The following is a 13,326-nucleotide window of genomic DNA, read 5'->3' as shown; positions in this document are numbered from 1 at the left end:
TATTTCATGCTGGTTTCAGAAGCCAACGCAGACGGGCTTTAAATATGATCTAAAATTGTTCCAGTGAGGATGTCTTTCTGATCATGCCGACTAACACTTTCACACCTTGGGACCTGTCCCCCCTGAGCTTACACACTGAGTCCTTGGTTCATCCAGGACTGGTCAGACAGCTGAGATGGGGAACGTGCATGCATAAATCAAAGAGGTAGCGCGGAGGAGGATTGTTTAAAATTGAAATACAAAATTGAAATACAGATAAAAGAAGCCTACAAGGATTTGTAACAGGCAGCCAGTGCAGTGAGGCCATAACAGAAGGGATGTGCTCTCTCCTCTTGCTGCCAGTTCAAAGCTCTGCAGCTGCAGTTTGCAGCAGTTGAAGCCAGGACGGAGATAACTGGATCCTTCTTTTGTATCGGACAACAAAGGAGTGGTGGTGGTTTGTTTAGGGAAAAGCAGAGCAACATACAGCAGTGGATGGGTTAAAGAGACGGCACCGTGGCACTGGGGTGTGGAGCTAAAGGATGCTACGAGACAGGGTCAGGTGTTGATGGCCAGATCTATTAGCGTTTTCTCCACGTCTGATGCTCCTTCTTTCATCATGGAAGAAGGAAGTGAAGCTTGTTAAACTCGCAGCCATTCTCCTTCTCTTCTTCTTCGTGTCTGGTTCGATGATTTCAGTACGGTGAGATCAGCAGTTGTAGTCTTCTACGTCTTTTCACACAAAACCTAAAATAACTTTTGCCACCTGTTGAGAATGAGCACTTTCTAGGCCTCAAATGTGTCTTTTGAATTCACCGGCATCATACGTGAAATCCACGGCACATATCCAGCTGATCAGAAACTAACTTTTATCAGCTCATTGACTCCCACCCATGGTCCACAAGTAGATGGGCGTGGCTTTCCTTTCTGGTTTTGTTGGTCTTTGTTTCAGCCTGCGACATCTGGGTCACAAGACGTTGCTGCTATTATTTTGTGGGCTAGGTGTTACCTTTAGTTCATGACTGAAGATGGTAAAATACTAAAGGGAATGAAAAACAGGCTAAATGAACCAGGCACCAGGGGGAAATTTGACTTGTGTCCCAGATTTGCCGAGGCAAACTGATGTGTGTCGTCTTGGATGTACCGTGTTTAATAATTTAGTGAGTAAGCTACGTGGGTCACATGTGACTGTCTTTATGGTTCCTGGTCCAGCAGCCTGTTCAGGTTGTTCAGGTCAAGACGGCCCGGCAGCAGGAGTAGGTGTGACTGACAGCTGTCTGGTTACTGTTGTGTTGTCTGTGAGGAAAGTTCCCCACATTAATTAGCCACCCAGCTGTAAAACAATAAACTTGATTTCCACTTTGATATTTTTACTCGCCGAGTCACTGACTCGGCTATCATTAAAACATGTGCTGGTCCCATCTTGTGCCTATAGTGCTGAAACACTGGAGGACACAGTAAGACCTTAAACTTGTCTACCTACTATCTGAATTTGGGATTTTCAATAGTTGTCAGTTATAATACAAGTCAATCATCAACGTTAAGAAAAGAAACATTTGAAAAATATCAGTCAGTCTGTGTGAAAAATGATTTTATTATACAAGTTTCACTTTTTGGATGGAATTCCTGAAATGTGGCCATCACCTGTATGTGTTCAGTTTTATTCATGCACCTGGAAAGCACGTTGAATTTCCTCTGTGCATCAAATCTGCATCGTAAGGAACGCTGCCTTGTTTAAAACAAACGCTGCTCCTGTGTGTGTGTGTGTGTCTGTGCGTGTGTGTGTGTGTCTATGTGCACGTGTGTGTGTGTGTGCCTGTTTGTGTGTGTGTGTGTGTGTTTTTGTGTCTGTGTCTATGTGCACGTATGTGCGTGTGTGTGTTTTTGTGTGTGTGTGTGTGTCTATGTGCACGTATGTGTGTGTGTGTGTGTCTGTGTGTCTATGTGCACGTATGTGTGTGTGTGTGTCTGTGTGTCTATGTGCACGTGTGTGTGTGTGTCTGTGTGTCTGTGTGCACGTATGTGTGTGTGTCTGTGTGTCTATGTGCACGTATGTGTGTGTGTCTGTGTGTCTATGTGCACGTATGTGTGTGTGTCTGTGTGTCTATGTGCACGTATGTGTGTGTGTGTCTGTGTGTCTATGTGCATGTATGTGTGTGTGTGTCTGTGTGTCTATGTGCACGTATGTGTGTGTCTCTGTGTCTATGTGCACGTATGTGTGTGTTTTTGTGTGTGTGTGTCTATGTGCACGTATGTGTGTGTGTGTGTGTGTGTCTATGTGCACGTATGTGTGTGTGTGTGTCTGTGTGCACGTGTTTGTGTGTGTGTGTGTCTGTGCACGTGTTTGTGTGTCTATGTGCACGTGTGTGTGTGTCTATGTGCACGTGTTTGTGTGTCTATGTGCACGTGTTTGTGTGTCTATGTGCACGTGTGTGTGCGTGTATGTGTCGTGTCTGTGTGTGTGTGTGCACGTGTTTGTGTGTGTGTGTGCGTCTGTCTGTGTGCGTGTGTGTGTGTGTGCGTCTGCGTGTGTGTGTGCCTGCGTGTGTGTGTGTGTCTGTCTGTGTGCATGTGTGTGTGTGTGTGTGCGCGCGCGTCTGTGCGTGTGTGTGTGCCTGCGTGTGTGTGTGCACGTGTGTGTGTGTGTGTGCACGTGTGTGTGTGTGTGTGCCTGCGTGTGTGTGTGCAGGCGTCCGATGGCAGCAGCTCTAGAGACGACCTGTCAGCCCAGCTGCTCAGAAGAAACCATCAGATTAGGAAGCTGGAGGCCAAGCTGTCAGGTAGGACACCTGAGACTCAAAACCCTTCACACATGAAGACCATGCTGTGGTGTGATCCATCAACCAGAACCTGGATGGTCTCTGGAGGCTCCTGGTGAGGCGTTCAGGTGCAAATGAAGAACTCTCCACTACAGCTGGCAGCAATGTGTTTCCACAGGCTGTGGTGGTGTATCACTGTGGCAGCAGCCTGGCCATGAGGTGATGGCCCGCTGACTAAAACTGGCTGCTTAGAATAGAGCAGCTGACTACCTGAGAAGGACAGGGCTTTATTATGGGATGTTTTAGTGAGCTGCCAAGTGTCTGTGAAGGAGCTGGGCCTCCTCTTCCTGCTTCCGCTTAACTTGGAGATTCTTCACTCTCAGATTCGCCCATGTAGCCTTCAGACCAGGATGGTTTGTTCTTTAAAAATCATCAGTGACTTCCATTTTTTCTCAACCATGTTTTCCCTTTTGTTTGTGTGTGTGTGTGCGCGTGTGTGTATTCTGTCTATCCCTTCACCCTACTTCCCAACACTAGACTACGCTGAGCAGCTACGAATAATGCAGAAGACCAAGGAGAAGCTTGAAATTGCCTTAGAAAGGCATCAGGATTGTACGTACCACTCCTTGTCCCCACCTCTTCCTCACCTGTCTGTCCTCTCACCTGTCTGTCCTCTCACCTAGCACATCCTCACTTCCTTTTTGTGGCTGATAACGGGGGCTTCGGAGGTTTGCTTTAGGGTGCAGGTGCCTTCTGTTTCCTTTAGTCCTAATGGTGCACCTGCCGTGGTTCTGGTGAAGCTGTTCATCATGTGGACTTCTGCTTTATTCCTTACCAAGTAAAGCAACAATAACCCATCTAAATGTGTACTTGTGTGCATTTGAGCAACAAGTATGAGTGGAAGCAATTAGGATAAATATCAGGACCACACACACACACACGCACACGCACACGCACACACACACACACACACACACACACACACACACACACACACACACACACACTCACGAACGAATCAGTTCCTTCTGCTAAAGACTGAAAATGGGCGTGGCAACAAAACACGAGACCAGAGATCAGATTTAGTTCCTGGTGCTTACGTCTGGTTCTGATGAGCAGAACACCTAATCATAGGTGAGTGTTGGACCTGCTGACCAGCTGTATCCCATCACATTGGTCACTGAAACCATATTTAGGCTAAACGTTTCTGCCTGTCGGACCACATTTAGGTGGAAGCAACGCTGTCTAGAGAAGAAGGAAACCAAATTCACCAGGAAAGTCAAACCACTCCTTAGGAAGAAGACGGGAAGACCAGGCTGGGATTCACCAGACATTACCAGCATAAAACGTTGAGACAAGGCTTGATGGACCGACGAGACAAAGATGAACCTTCACCAGTGTGATGGAAGGATAAGGAGGATCTGCTCATGATCCCAGATCACCTTTGAAACACCGTTTAGATGAGCTTGTTCTCCAGGACTACTTGGTGTTACTCAGACTGGTGCAGTTTGGCCTGACCTCTGTTCCCAAGGGCACGGTTTGGTGTTTTCCCTCTGCTTTTAGTCCCTGCTCATTTGAGGTACCTGGAAAGGCTGAGTGGGGCCACCATCTTCACTCTGCCCTCTGATTGGCTAGGGGCAGAGTCACTGGTGTCTCCAAAGTTGTCTAACTTCTGTTTCTCTGCATGCTGCCATTTCCTGGTTCAGAGTCTGACAAAAAGTCATAAAACTGAGCAAAATGCGTCCCAAATGCAGCAGCGTGACTTCTAACGTTTAGAGAAACATTTGTCAGCCAGTGTAAATGGACCAAGCTGAGAGGGATAGCCACCTAAAAAACACACCAGAACCTTTCTGATCATTTGTTCCAGCTCGGGTATGCCTGGAATTCCTGGAAATAAAAGCTGGTCTCCTGTTTTGATGTTTTCAGTCTTCAGCACTTGAGCTTTTTTGTCCCCTGAGTATGACTTGCAAGGCTTTCATTCCTACTAGAGACCACTGCAGTTGTATTAAAATATGAGTGAAGGACCTCTTAAAACGTTGTTTTAGGACCAAAATGATGAAACATGACCTGTAAGCCGAAGTAAAACACAAGCGTTTGTCGCCAGAACTGAAGACTAACCCCGGCTTTCCACGGGAGCCGTCAGCAGCACGTTACTGCAGCAGCACGTCATAGCTGCTGATAGGAACGGCTGTGGTCAACAGAACCTTTTCCACAGGAGCCGTCAGCAGCGCGAGTCGGCCGCGTCTCACCCCGGGTTTCCACGGGAGCCGTCAGCAGCACGTTACTGCAGCAGCACGTCTAGCTGCTGCTTGGCCCTTCCCACGAGACGCGAATCAGCAGGGGAGCAGCTGTCACCGACAGAGCACGAAGTCACACGAGTGACTTCGTCAGTAAACACAACAACAAGCAGGAGAAAACTACAACATGGCTCCAAAATGTTTGTGTTTTTATGTTCTGTCCGTTTTATAATCGCCAATACGGACCTGAAAAACAAAGGAGACCGCTAGCTAGGTGATAACTTCTCACGGGGACGCACAGTTAGTAACCTTTTTAAAGTAAAGCGACCGGAAGGCAATACGTTCTTTATTCTGAAAAACTCGGGAGCTTCTCTCCATTTCCGCGTCCGATTTCCTGTCTTTCCTTCCCCAAAAATGTCGAACTTGACCCGTTTCAGAGGCGTCGCGCGTAGGAAATAGAACCGGCGCGTAAAGGCCGCGACATGCTGCTCCTGAGACGCGGCCGACTCGCGCTGCTGACGGCTGCCGACGGCTCCAGTGTAAAAGGTTCTGTTGACCACAGCCGTTCCTATCAGCAGCTATGACGTGCTGCTGTGGAAAGCCGGGGTTAGTTTGTAAAATCAGTGTAGTGGATAGTGATCTAGCCACACATCTGTTTACTTTATTACCCGCAATTCTTCCCTCTGAGGAGGGTGAGAGTGACCCTGGGTGACCCAGGTTGATCCATGAAGGCCTGGATAATTCCTGACCTTGGCTGGATTTTCTCTCACTGATTGTGTCAAACCAGCAGTGCTGCATCTGCCTCTAGTCGCCGCGCATCGCTTGTCTTCTCCTTTTTTGCTCTCAGGGCAAAACCCCCATTTTCACAGCTACTAACAACTTCCTATGTTGAATAAATCTGGTATTCTCTGTTTGAGCACAAACGTTTGTGTGTGGTGTCCCTCCTCCTGTTGCAGCCTCTATAAAGAAGCTGCAGGAGCAGAGTGAGTCTCACCAGGCCAACAGAACCAAGATGGCTGAGGGGATGGCTGTAGCTCTGGAGAAGAAGGACCAGGTATGTTCCTGTTGTCTCACCTGGTCTACAAAGCCGAGGCACAGCGTGTGGGATGACTAGTCTGTTTCTCTCTTGCAGGAATGGATGGAGAAGTTGGCTGCTTTGGAAAGGGCAAGTACCTAATTATCTCTGTCATTCACTGGAAAACTCCATGATTCCAAACAGGCAGACGGACGATGGGTTAGGGACAGAACCACACATACTAGAGAAAACAGAGAGCCCAGGTCTGCAAGGCTATGGTGTTTTCTGCACGTGGAGCCAAAGTGGCTGGGGTGGAACCTGTTGGTCCCTGAGCTGCAGGTCACACTCCTGAGCCACCAGGAGGGGACCCAACAAACACTCCCATCCCACTGGTGGGCTAATGGTTCCTGAGCCTCAGGAACTGGGACAGCTGGGCGTCCTGGTAAATCTGCATTACCTGATAAGTGCTGGTGGTGCAAGGGTCTGGATATGTAGCTGTGGTACAGGCTGAATCTGGGATGGACAAAATATACTCAAAATAATTACTAATGTAACAGTACATCATGTTTAAAAGAATACTTGGGTTTTGATTGACAGGAGAGAGAGAGAGAATACATGTTTAATCCCAGGTGTTTGATCAACTCATAACTTTGGTTTAAGTGTTTCAGCTGTTCATCAGGTTCAGATTCTCATTTAATCCCAAACTCTAAAAACTCATTTTAATTTCAGCTCAAACACCAGATAAATAAAGGGTTAGGGTTCTGGCTCTACATAAAGCTAGTGCTCTGTATAGATGCGTGGAGCCTGACAGGCTGCAGCAGGCGGTTCATTCCACACACATGGATACGTAGATCAGCGTTGCCAACTGTTTTTGACTGAAAGTAGCTGAAGTTCCTCCAAAAGTCACTAGATGTCGCTAGATGACGACACTTGCTAATTTACGTATTGATGACGTCATCACACCACATGGGCGTTCATTTTCCCCATAGCATCTAAAAGAGATATACATATATAGGAAAATAAAAACTATGTTATATGTTAAAGTTATTAATTAGTATGATTAAAATGGCCCAAATTGCTTTGATATGTACAATAAATTCCAAAAGTATCAATAAAGTGGCATTAAGACAGATATGGTGTGGTGATCCAAACAGTTCTGTTGTAGGATATAACTCAGACCTCCTGCTCTCCTCATTCTCACATTTTCCTAAAAAGCTGTTTTTTTACACCTCATAGTTTCTCAACTTCTCTGTTTTGTATTCTCTCCATCGTGATAATAACGGCGCACCGAGCAACAGGGAGCGGGTGTCTCATAGTATAACCATCCCTGTGTCACGGAAGGAAATTCAGATGAGCCACGGAGCTGCGTGTGTAAACGGGACGGTAGTTGAAACTCCCGATGACTGTATTTGCCAAATGCAGGAAAAGCCAAAGTGTCTGGCGGCTGCAGGTTGACGCCTGCGCCGTCTCTAGTAGAAGCGTGAGCCTGCAGCAGACGTAAATCGGCGGTCTCCAGCTCTGCAACTGTACCTTTGTCTTCGGCGAATCGGCCCGGGCAAAAACGGTTTATGATTGGTCAGTCCTCGTGCACATGTGCAGATTATCGTTCTTTCCTTACTCCCGGAAGAACGGTTCAGAGTGCAAATGGTTTCCTCCTTCCTCTGAACATATGCTAATCTATCAGTTTCAGATATCAGTAAATGTTTCTAAATTCATAGTTCAGCCAATTGTAAAAATGTACACGTTAAAATATTCTCATTCAAATGCCAGCTGTTTAACATTTCAACTTTTGAGTTTTTAATCAATGTTTAAAGATTAAAGTTTTCTACTGTTTAGCATTTTTTGGTCATTCTCCACCTATATTCTGAGCTTTATTACACTTGTTGGTGGTTTTTGCTTCTAAATCTTTAAATACAGTTTAGCTTAGTCTCAGCTTCACTTCAGCTATTCAGCAGCTTCAGCAATCAGTTTCCAAATTTAGCATATGCTGCTAATTTCACAGTTCAGCTAAATGTAAATAATAAACTGTTAAACTTGTCCTACTGAAATAACGTGTTTAGACATTTTAGCTGTCCAGATTTTTATACAATATTCACTGATTTCAGTTTTCTGTTAAGGATTATTTTTCTCTATTATTCACTTACTTTTTGTGCTTTATTTGGTTGTAGGTGTTTTTTGCTTCTACATCTGTTAATACATTCAGCTCATTTTGACAGTTTTGCTTAGTTTCAGCTTGAGTTCAGCTGTTCAGCTAGCCTAGTGAACTAGACCAAATTCTTGCTTTGCAAAGTTTGGTCTAGGAACGCTCCACTGGAACCTCCGCAGCTCCTACCAGGACTTTGGCTAGCCAATCACAGCTCTCTAGAGGGGTTTCAAACACGTAAAGAGCTGTGATATGTCCATAATGGTGGGCCAATCATAGTGCTCCATCTGCTTAGTGAACAAATCACAGAGCTTTATCCGCTTTGTGGGCCAATCAGGGCACTCTATATGCCTGGTGGGTGGGATGATGCAACAGAGTGAAACCAGAGTATGTCACATTCATTGTCCAGTGGAATGCGGAGATCATTTGAAAGACAACGGTAGAACCCGCCCCACAACCGAGAGCCATCAATGGAGCGTGGCCAGACTAAATTATATTATTTATTTAGTCTGGCTTGCCAGGCTACTGTTCATCAGCTTCAGCTTACAGTTTCAGCTATCCAGCTTTCAAACAGCATTTCTGCAAGAAATGCAAATTTTTCTAGTTAAACATGTTTTTTTTTTTTTTTGGTTAACACCTTCCTCAGTAGGAGTACTGGGGGTGAATGGAGACCCATCTAAAATGGCAGCTGGTCACTACAGCAGCTCCAATTGGCCATAGGCAGCCTAAGTCACGCCCACCTACTTCCGGACCACGGGTCCCCGGAAGAATGAAAAAATGAATGCAAGTCAACGGGGCTAAAAACGTTATTTTCTAATTCTGCTTGCTTTGTGCCATGGATTTCACATATAATGTCCGTGAGTTTGAAAGACTCATTTTGATACCAAGAAAGCGCTTATTTTCAAACGGGGGAAATGTTATTTTAGGTTTTATGTGGAAAAAAAAGTCCAGGACTACAAATGTGCTTCACAAAAGTGGCGTCATCCAACCAGAAACGGAGACAACTGAGGGAAAATGGCTGTAAGTTCAGTGAACTTCCTTCAGGAGGAAAGAACCATCATAAATCTGGCCATGTGGTAAGAAGCAGCTACGCTAGGGGAGAGGAGATTATGTGGTGACGTCTGATTTGTAGTCATGCTAATTTCAAACTTTTACAAGCTGAGAAATGTCAACGTACTTGACTGGCGTGGTCGAAACACCCATCATTACTTTTCATTTAAACTGCAGTACAACATGCGTGTGATCCAGGGCGTAAGGTAAAGCGGATTAGAAAATAACGTTTTAGCTCCGCTGACTTGCATTCATTTTTTCGTTCTTCTGGGAACCCATGAGCCGACCGGAAAAGGGAGGAGACTTGGGCTCTCGATACCAGTCCACTGGACGTCTGCATATATGCGTCTCTGGTTCATTCCACCGCAGACATGCTGAGTCTTTTTAACGTGTGTGTGTGTGTGTGTGCGTGTGTGTGTGCGTGCGTGTGTAGGAGAAGTCTGCTCTGTCCGCTCAGCTGGAGGAGATGATGAAGCAAAGCTTAACACTTTTCCAGAAGAGGGATGATCTGGATGAGCTGGACGGTTTTCAGCAGCAGGAACTGGCTAAAGTTAAGCACATGGTCTGCTGACATTCTCAGATGTTCTGTTTTCATAGATCTTGAGAGTTTATACACCTGTTAGCCCATATCTGAATGAGTTGTTGCTGCTTTAGTTGCTGAGGAAGGAGGAGCTGCTTGGCCAGCAGGAGCAGGAGCTCCAGCAGAAGGAGGTTGAGGTCGAGGGGGCTAAACAAGGTCTGTCTGAGGTTCGGGGTCAGGTCCAGGCTCTGCAGCGACAGCTTGAGAAGAGCTGCAGACTCAACTCTGAGCTCCAGAGTGAGAGGTGAGATGTTTGATGGTCATGTCACACAATCCCAGGCCTCTCAGTATTTATAAACCGTCATCTGCATAAAAATTACACAAATGACTAAATCAAACCTAAATCTATGGCTAAAAAGCTTTTACACTTGATAAAAATGAATAAATCTGCCTCTGACGGTGCAGAGAAGAACTCCTGCTGCTCCAAGAAGAAGATGAGCAGAAGGTCAGTGAGCTGGAAGCACGATGCCAAGAGCTGCAGTCGGTCATCCAGCAGGTTTCTGAAGACTTCCAGATGGTGAGCGCTAAACTCGAACATATCTGGCTCTGCTAAACTCTCCATGGAGGGATTATTTTTAAAGTCCCACTCTAATAATCGTTTGTAGCAGTTTTAAATACGGTACTTCTCCGTGGTCTTTAAGCTAAGATTATGCTGATTTTAGCCTAAATAACAAAGCTTGTGCTGTTTTCTAGTACTTAGTTTCTATATAGTGGCAGTAGCTCATTAAAAATTTGCCTCTGGGTTGTGGGCGGAGCGGAGGACAGGGACACTCTAGTAAGGCACCCGACTTACATGCAGGGGACCCGGGTTCAAATCCAGGCTGAGCCACATTTCTTCAGTTTACTTTAGAAAGTTGGACCAAGCCCGCTCGCTCTCGAGCCGATCAGAGAGGACAAAGCAGCACCGTGCAGCAGGTGGAGTGAAGGAGGAGCTCAGAGCAGGTGGTCTGAGGTAATCGTCAGGAAATGCATTTGTTCATCCTTGGTAAAACATATATTTTTTGTTGCTTAGAAGAAGTGATGGGAATAACGCCATTTAAAATTACGTCGTTACTAAAAAGAGTTTTTTCAGTAACTAGTAATCTAATTAGTTACGGTCTTCTTTTATCATAGCGCCGTTTCCGTTACTGATTAGAAAATGTGTGCATTACTAATTCAGCAGCGCGGTGCGTTTAGCTGATTGGGAGCTAACGAAGCGGATGTTTTCATCCAAACGCATCACGGCCCGTGAAGAACGAGGAAGACGTGATGAATAGTCCGCAGCTGCAGACCCGCAGAGTCGCTGCAGCAGGCGTGAATCTGCAGCAGCGCCCTTCTTGGCGTGACAGCGGGACGTCCCGAAGGTCCGCTCACCTGTTCACCACTCAGACATCCTGATCTTCTACCTTCCTAGATCACCCAGCTGTAACCTGTCTCTGATCATTCTTTAGTCCCGCTGTAACACTGATGCATCAGTCTCAGACAGCATGGAGCTCAGGTGTTACTAGAACTACCTGTGTGTGTTTACCACCCAGCTTCAGCTCTTCTGTGGTTGGGTCTGACCCACGTTAGTAAATGTAAGTCCTCCATCAGGTTTGTGCCTCTTCTAGTGTCATTTTAAAGGATTTTATTTATTTATTTAACCTTTACTAGATTACCAGCAACAGAAACGCTGCTAAAAACACACCAAACTGGAAAAATTAGAATATTGTGCAAAATGACATTTATTTCAGTAATTTAACTAGACTGAGAGACCATTTAAAGGCTCAGGAACCTTTACAGGTGTTTCTATTTGCAATTATTAATGTTAGCTGATTGGGGTCTTGTTAAATATCACACAGTGACCTTTTAATAGTCTAGATTAGTGTAATGTTCCTGTTTGTAGTTCATCCAGTTAGATGCCCATTTATTTCAATTATTCAGTTAATAATTACTTTATAAAAACATTTGGACATACATTTTATTATGTTCCAGTCATTAGTCATTTATATTTCACTATTGTAGTCATTTATAGTAAATGAAGTAAGTTTAATTAAGAGGGGAACCCATTTGTCTTACATTCTTTAATGAAAAAAGGGAAAAATTGTTATTTTTTTGGTAATTAGTTACTTTTATAATCTTGTAACTCGGTAAGTAACTGAGTTACTTTTTTGACAAAGTAATCAGTAACTATAACTAATTACTTTTTAAAAGTAACGTTCCCAACAGAAGTCATCCACCTGCTCTGTCTGCTGCTCTGAGCTCCTCCTTCACTCCACCTGCTGGCAGATGCACGGAGGTGAAGAGGTGAAATGGTCCCCCCCCACCCGCTCTAACAGGAGATGCACGAGCTCGGTTCAACTTTCTAAACTAATCCGAAGAAATCTGGCAGCTTTGTGTGCTGGCTGCCTGTATATAGCAGCAGCAGCAGAACCTTCCTGGATCTGCACCAGAGTTGTGTGGCGTAAAGCGAACTCGGGGTTCACGCCGCCATACACGTCCATCCAGAATATATATTTATAATATGAAATAATATTTATTACATATACGTCACGTCATGGTTGAAAAATAGTCCCAAAGGAAAGTTGAACCGGGAGACGCACGGAGGTGAAGAGGCAGGTCTTTTCTGGCTGTAAATTCAACGTCTTTCTGCGTGTCTCATTTGGACATTTAATGACCATCTGTGGACGTCTTATTACTGTATTACTGCACAATAATACAGTACACGCAGTAAAACTTAAAGCCTGGATTTGAACCCACGTCCCCTGAGTGTTAGTCAGGTGCCTTACCAGTTGAGCGAACCATTTAATATTTAAAAGTCATTAAATATTCATTTTCTTAACATCAGTTTGAATATAGAAATACTCAGAAATGCAATTTTCAGCTTACATTTCTTTAGATTTGTCCTGTAGCAGAACAAGAAATGCCTCAAGAATATGTTACAAATGGAAAAACATGATTTTCATAGGAGTGGGTCTTTAACTGGTTGTTTCAGTCACAGAATATGGTGGCAACATTGGAGAAGTCCCTCCGTGATTTACAGGCTGAGCATGATGCACTGAAGGTGCAGCAACAAAAGGTCTGAAAAAGATTGCAGAATGATGACTTAGGTTTACTTCATCCAAACGTAATTACTACCTGACAACGTGAAAGCCTACTGTCTGGTGTGGTGTTTGTCTCGTCAGGCTGCTGTGACGGAGGAGGACAAGGAGCGCTTGTTGGTGGAGTTTCAGAAGAAGGTGTCTTCTTTAGAGAGAAGACTGCAGGGGAACCTGAGTCAGGACGAGCATCTCCAGGAGCTGCTGCAGGAGGTCTGGTGGGCTTTTTCATGTGACTAGGGTTAATGCTGTTGTTTTACCAGGAGGACATACTGTTTTGGCATCAAGCTGATGTTTTAGAGAAAGATCAGCTGTTTATTGGTACTGTTGTTGGCTTTTCAGAAATCCAGTCTGGAGATGAGTCTAGAAAACACCAGAGCAGAGCTGTTATCTGTTCGGACAAATCATGCTGACACGGTCAGCTCCCTGGAGGCACAGGTGAAACATGTTGATGTTGCTACTGTTATTATTATGTAGTCTAAGGAAAGGATCATGATGCCTAATGAG

The 13,326-nt window shown here is 45.0% G+C and overlaps 1 protein-coding gene across 4 annotated transcripts in view; it reads left to right on the top strand.

Annotated features, from left to right (window-relative positions):
* The window catches only part of golga1 (golgin A1), a 31,617-nt gene that overhangs the window by 1,155 nt on the left and 17,136 nt on the right, over positions 1-13,326 (top strand). For 2 of the 4 annotated variants that reach the window (XM_054731181.2, XM_015971822.3), the window contains exons 3-12: positions 2,669-2,759; positions 3,276-3,350; positions 5,932-6,029; positions 6,108-6,140; positions 9,617-9,745; positions 9,838-10,007; positions 10,169-10,280; positions 12,717-12,800; positions 12,907-13,032; positions 13,162-13,257. In XM_054731181.2, coding sequence (XP_054587156.2) covers positions 2,669-2,759; positions 3,276-3,350; positions 5,932-6,029; positions 6,108-6,140; positions 9,617-9,745; positions 9,838-10,007; positions 10,169-10,280; positions 12,717-12,800; positions 12,907-13,032; positions 13,162-13,257 — 1,014 coding nt within the window. The remainder of the gene's footprint in view (positions 1-2,668; positions 2,760-3,275; positions 3,351-5,931; positions 6,030-6,107; positions 6,141-9,616; positions 9,746-9,837; positions 10,008-10,168; positions 10,281-12,716; positions 12,801-12,906; positions 13,033-13,161; positions 13,258-13,326) is intronic. The other 2 variants (XM_054731180.2, XM_015971824.3) reach the window with 2 other exon arrangements.

This window comes from Nothobranchius furzeri, chromosome 17 (genome assembly GCF_043380555.1).
Source record: "Nothobranchius furzeri strain GRZ-AD chromosome 17, NfurGRZ-RIMD1, whole genome shotgun sequence".
NCBI lineage: Eukaryota > Metazoa > Chordata > Actinopteri > Cyprinodontiformes > Nothobranchiidae > Nothobranchius > Nothobranchius furzeri.
Note: the sequence above shows the minus strand (reverse complement) of the source record. Positions and strands in the feature narration are given on the sequence as shown.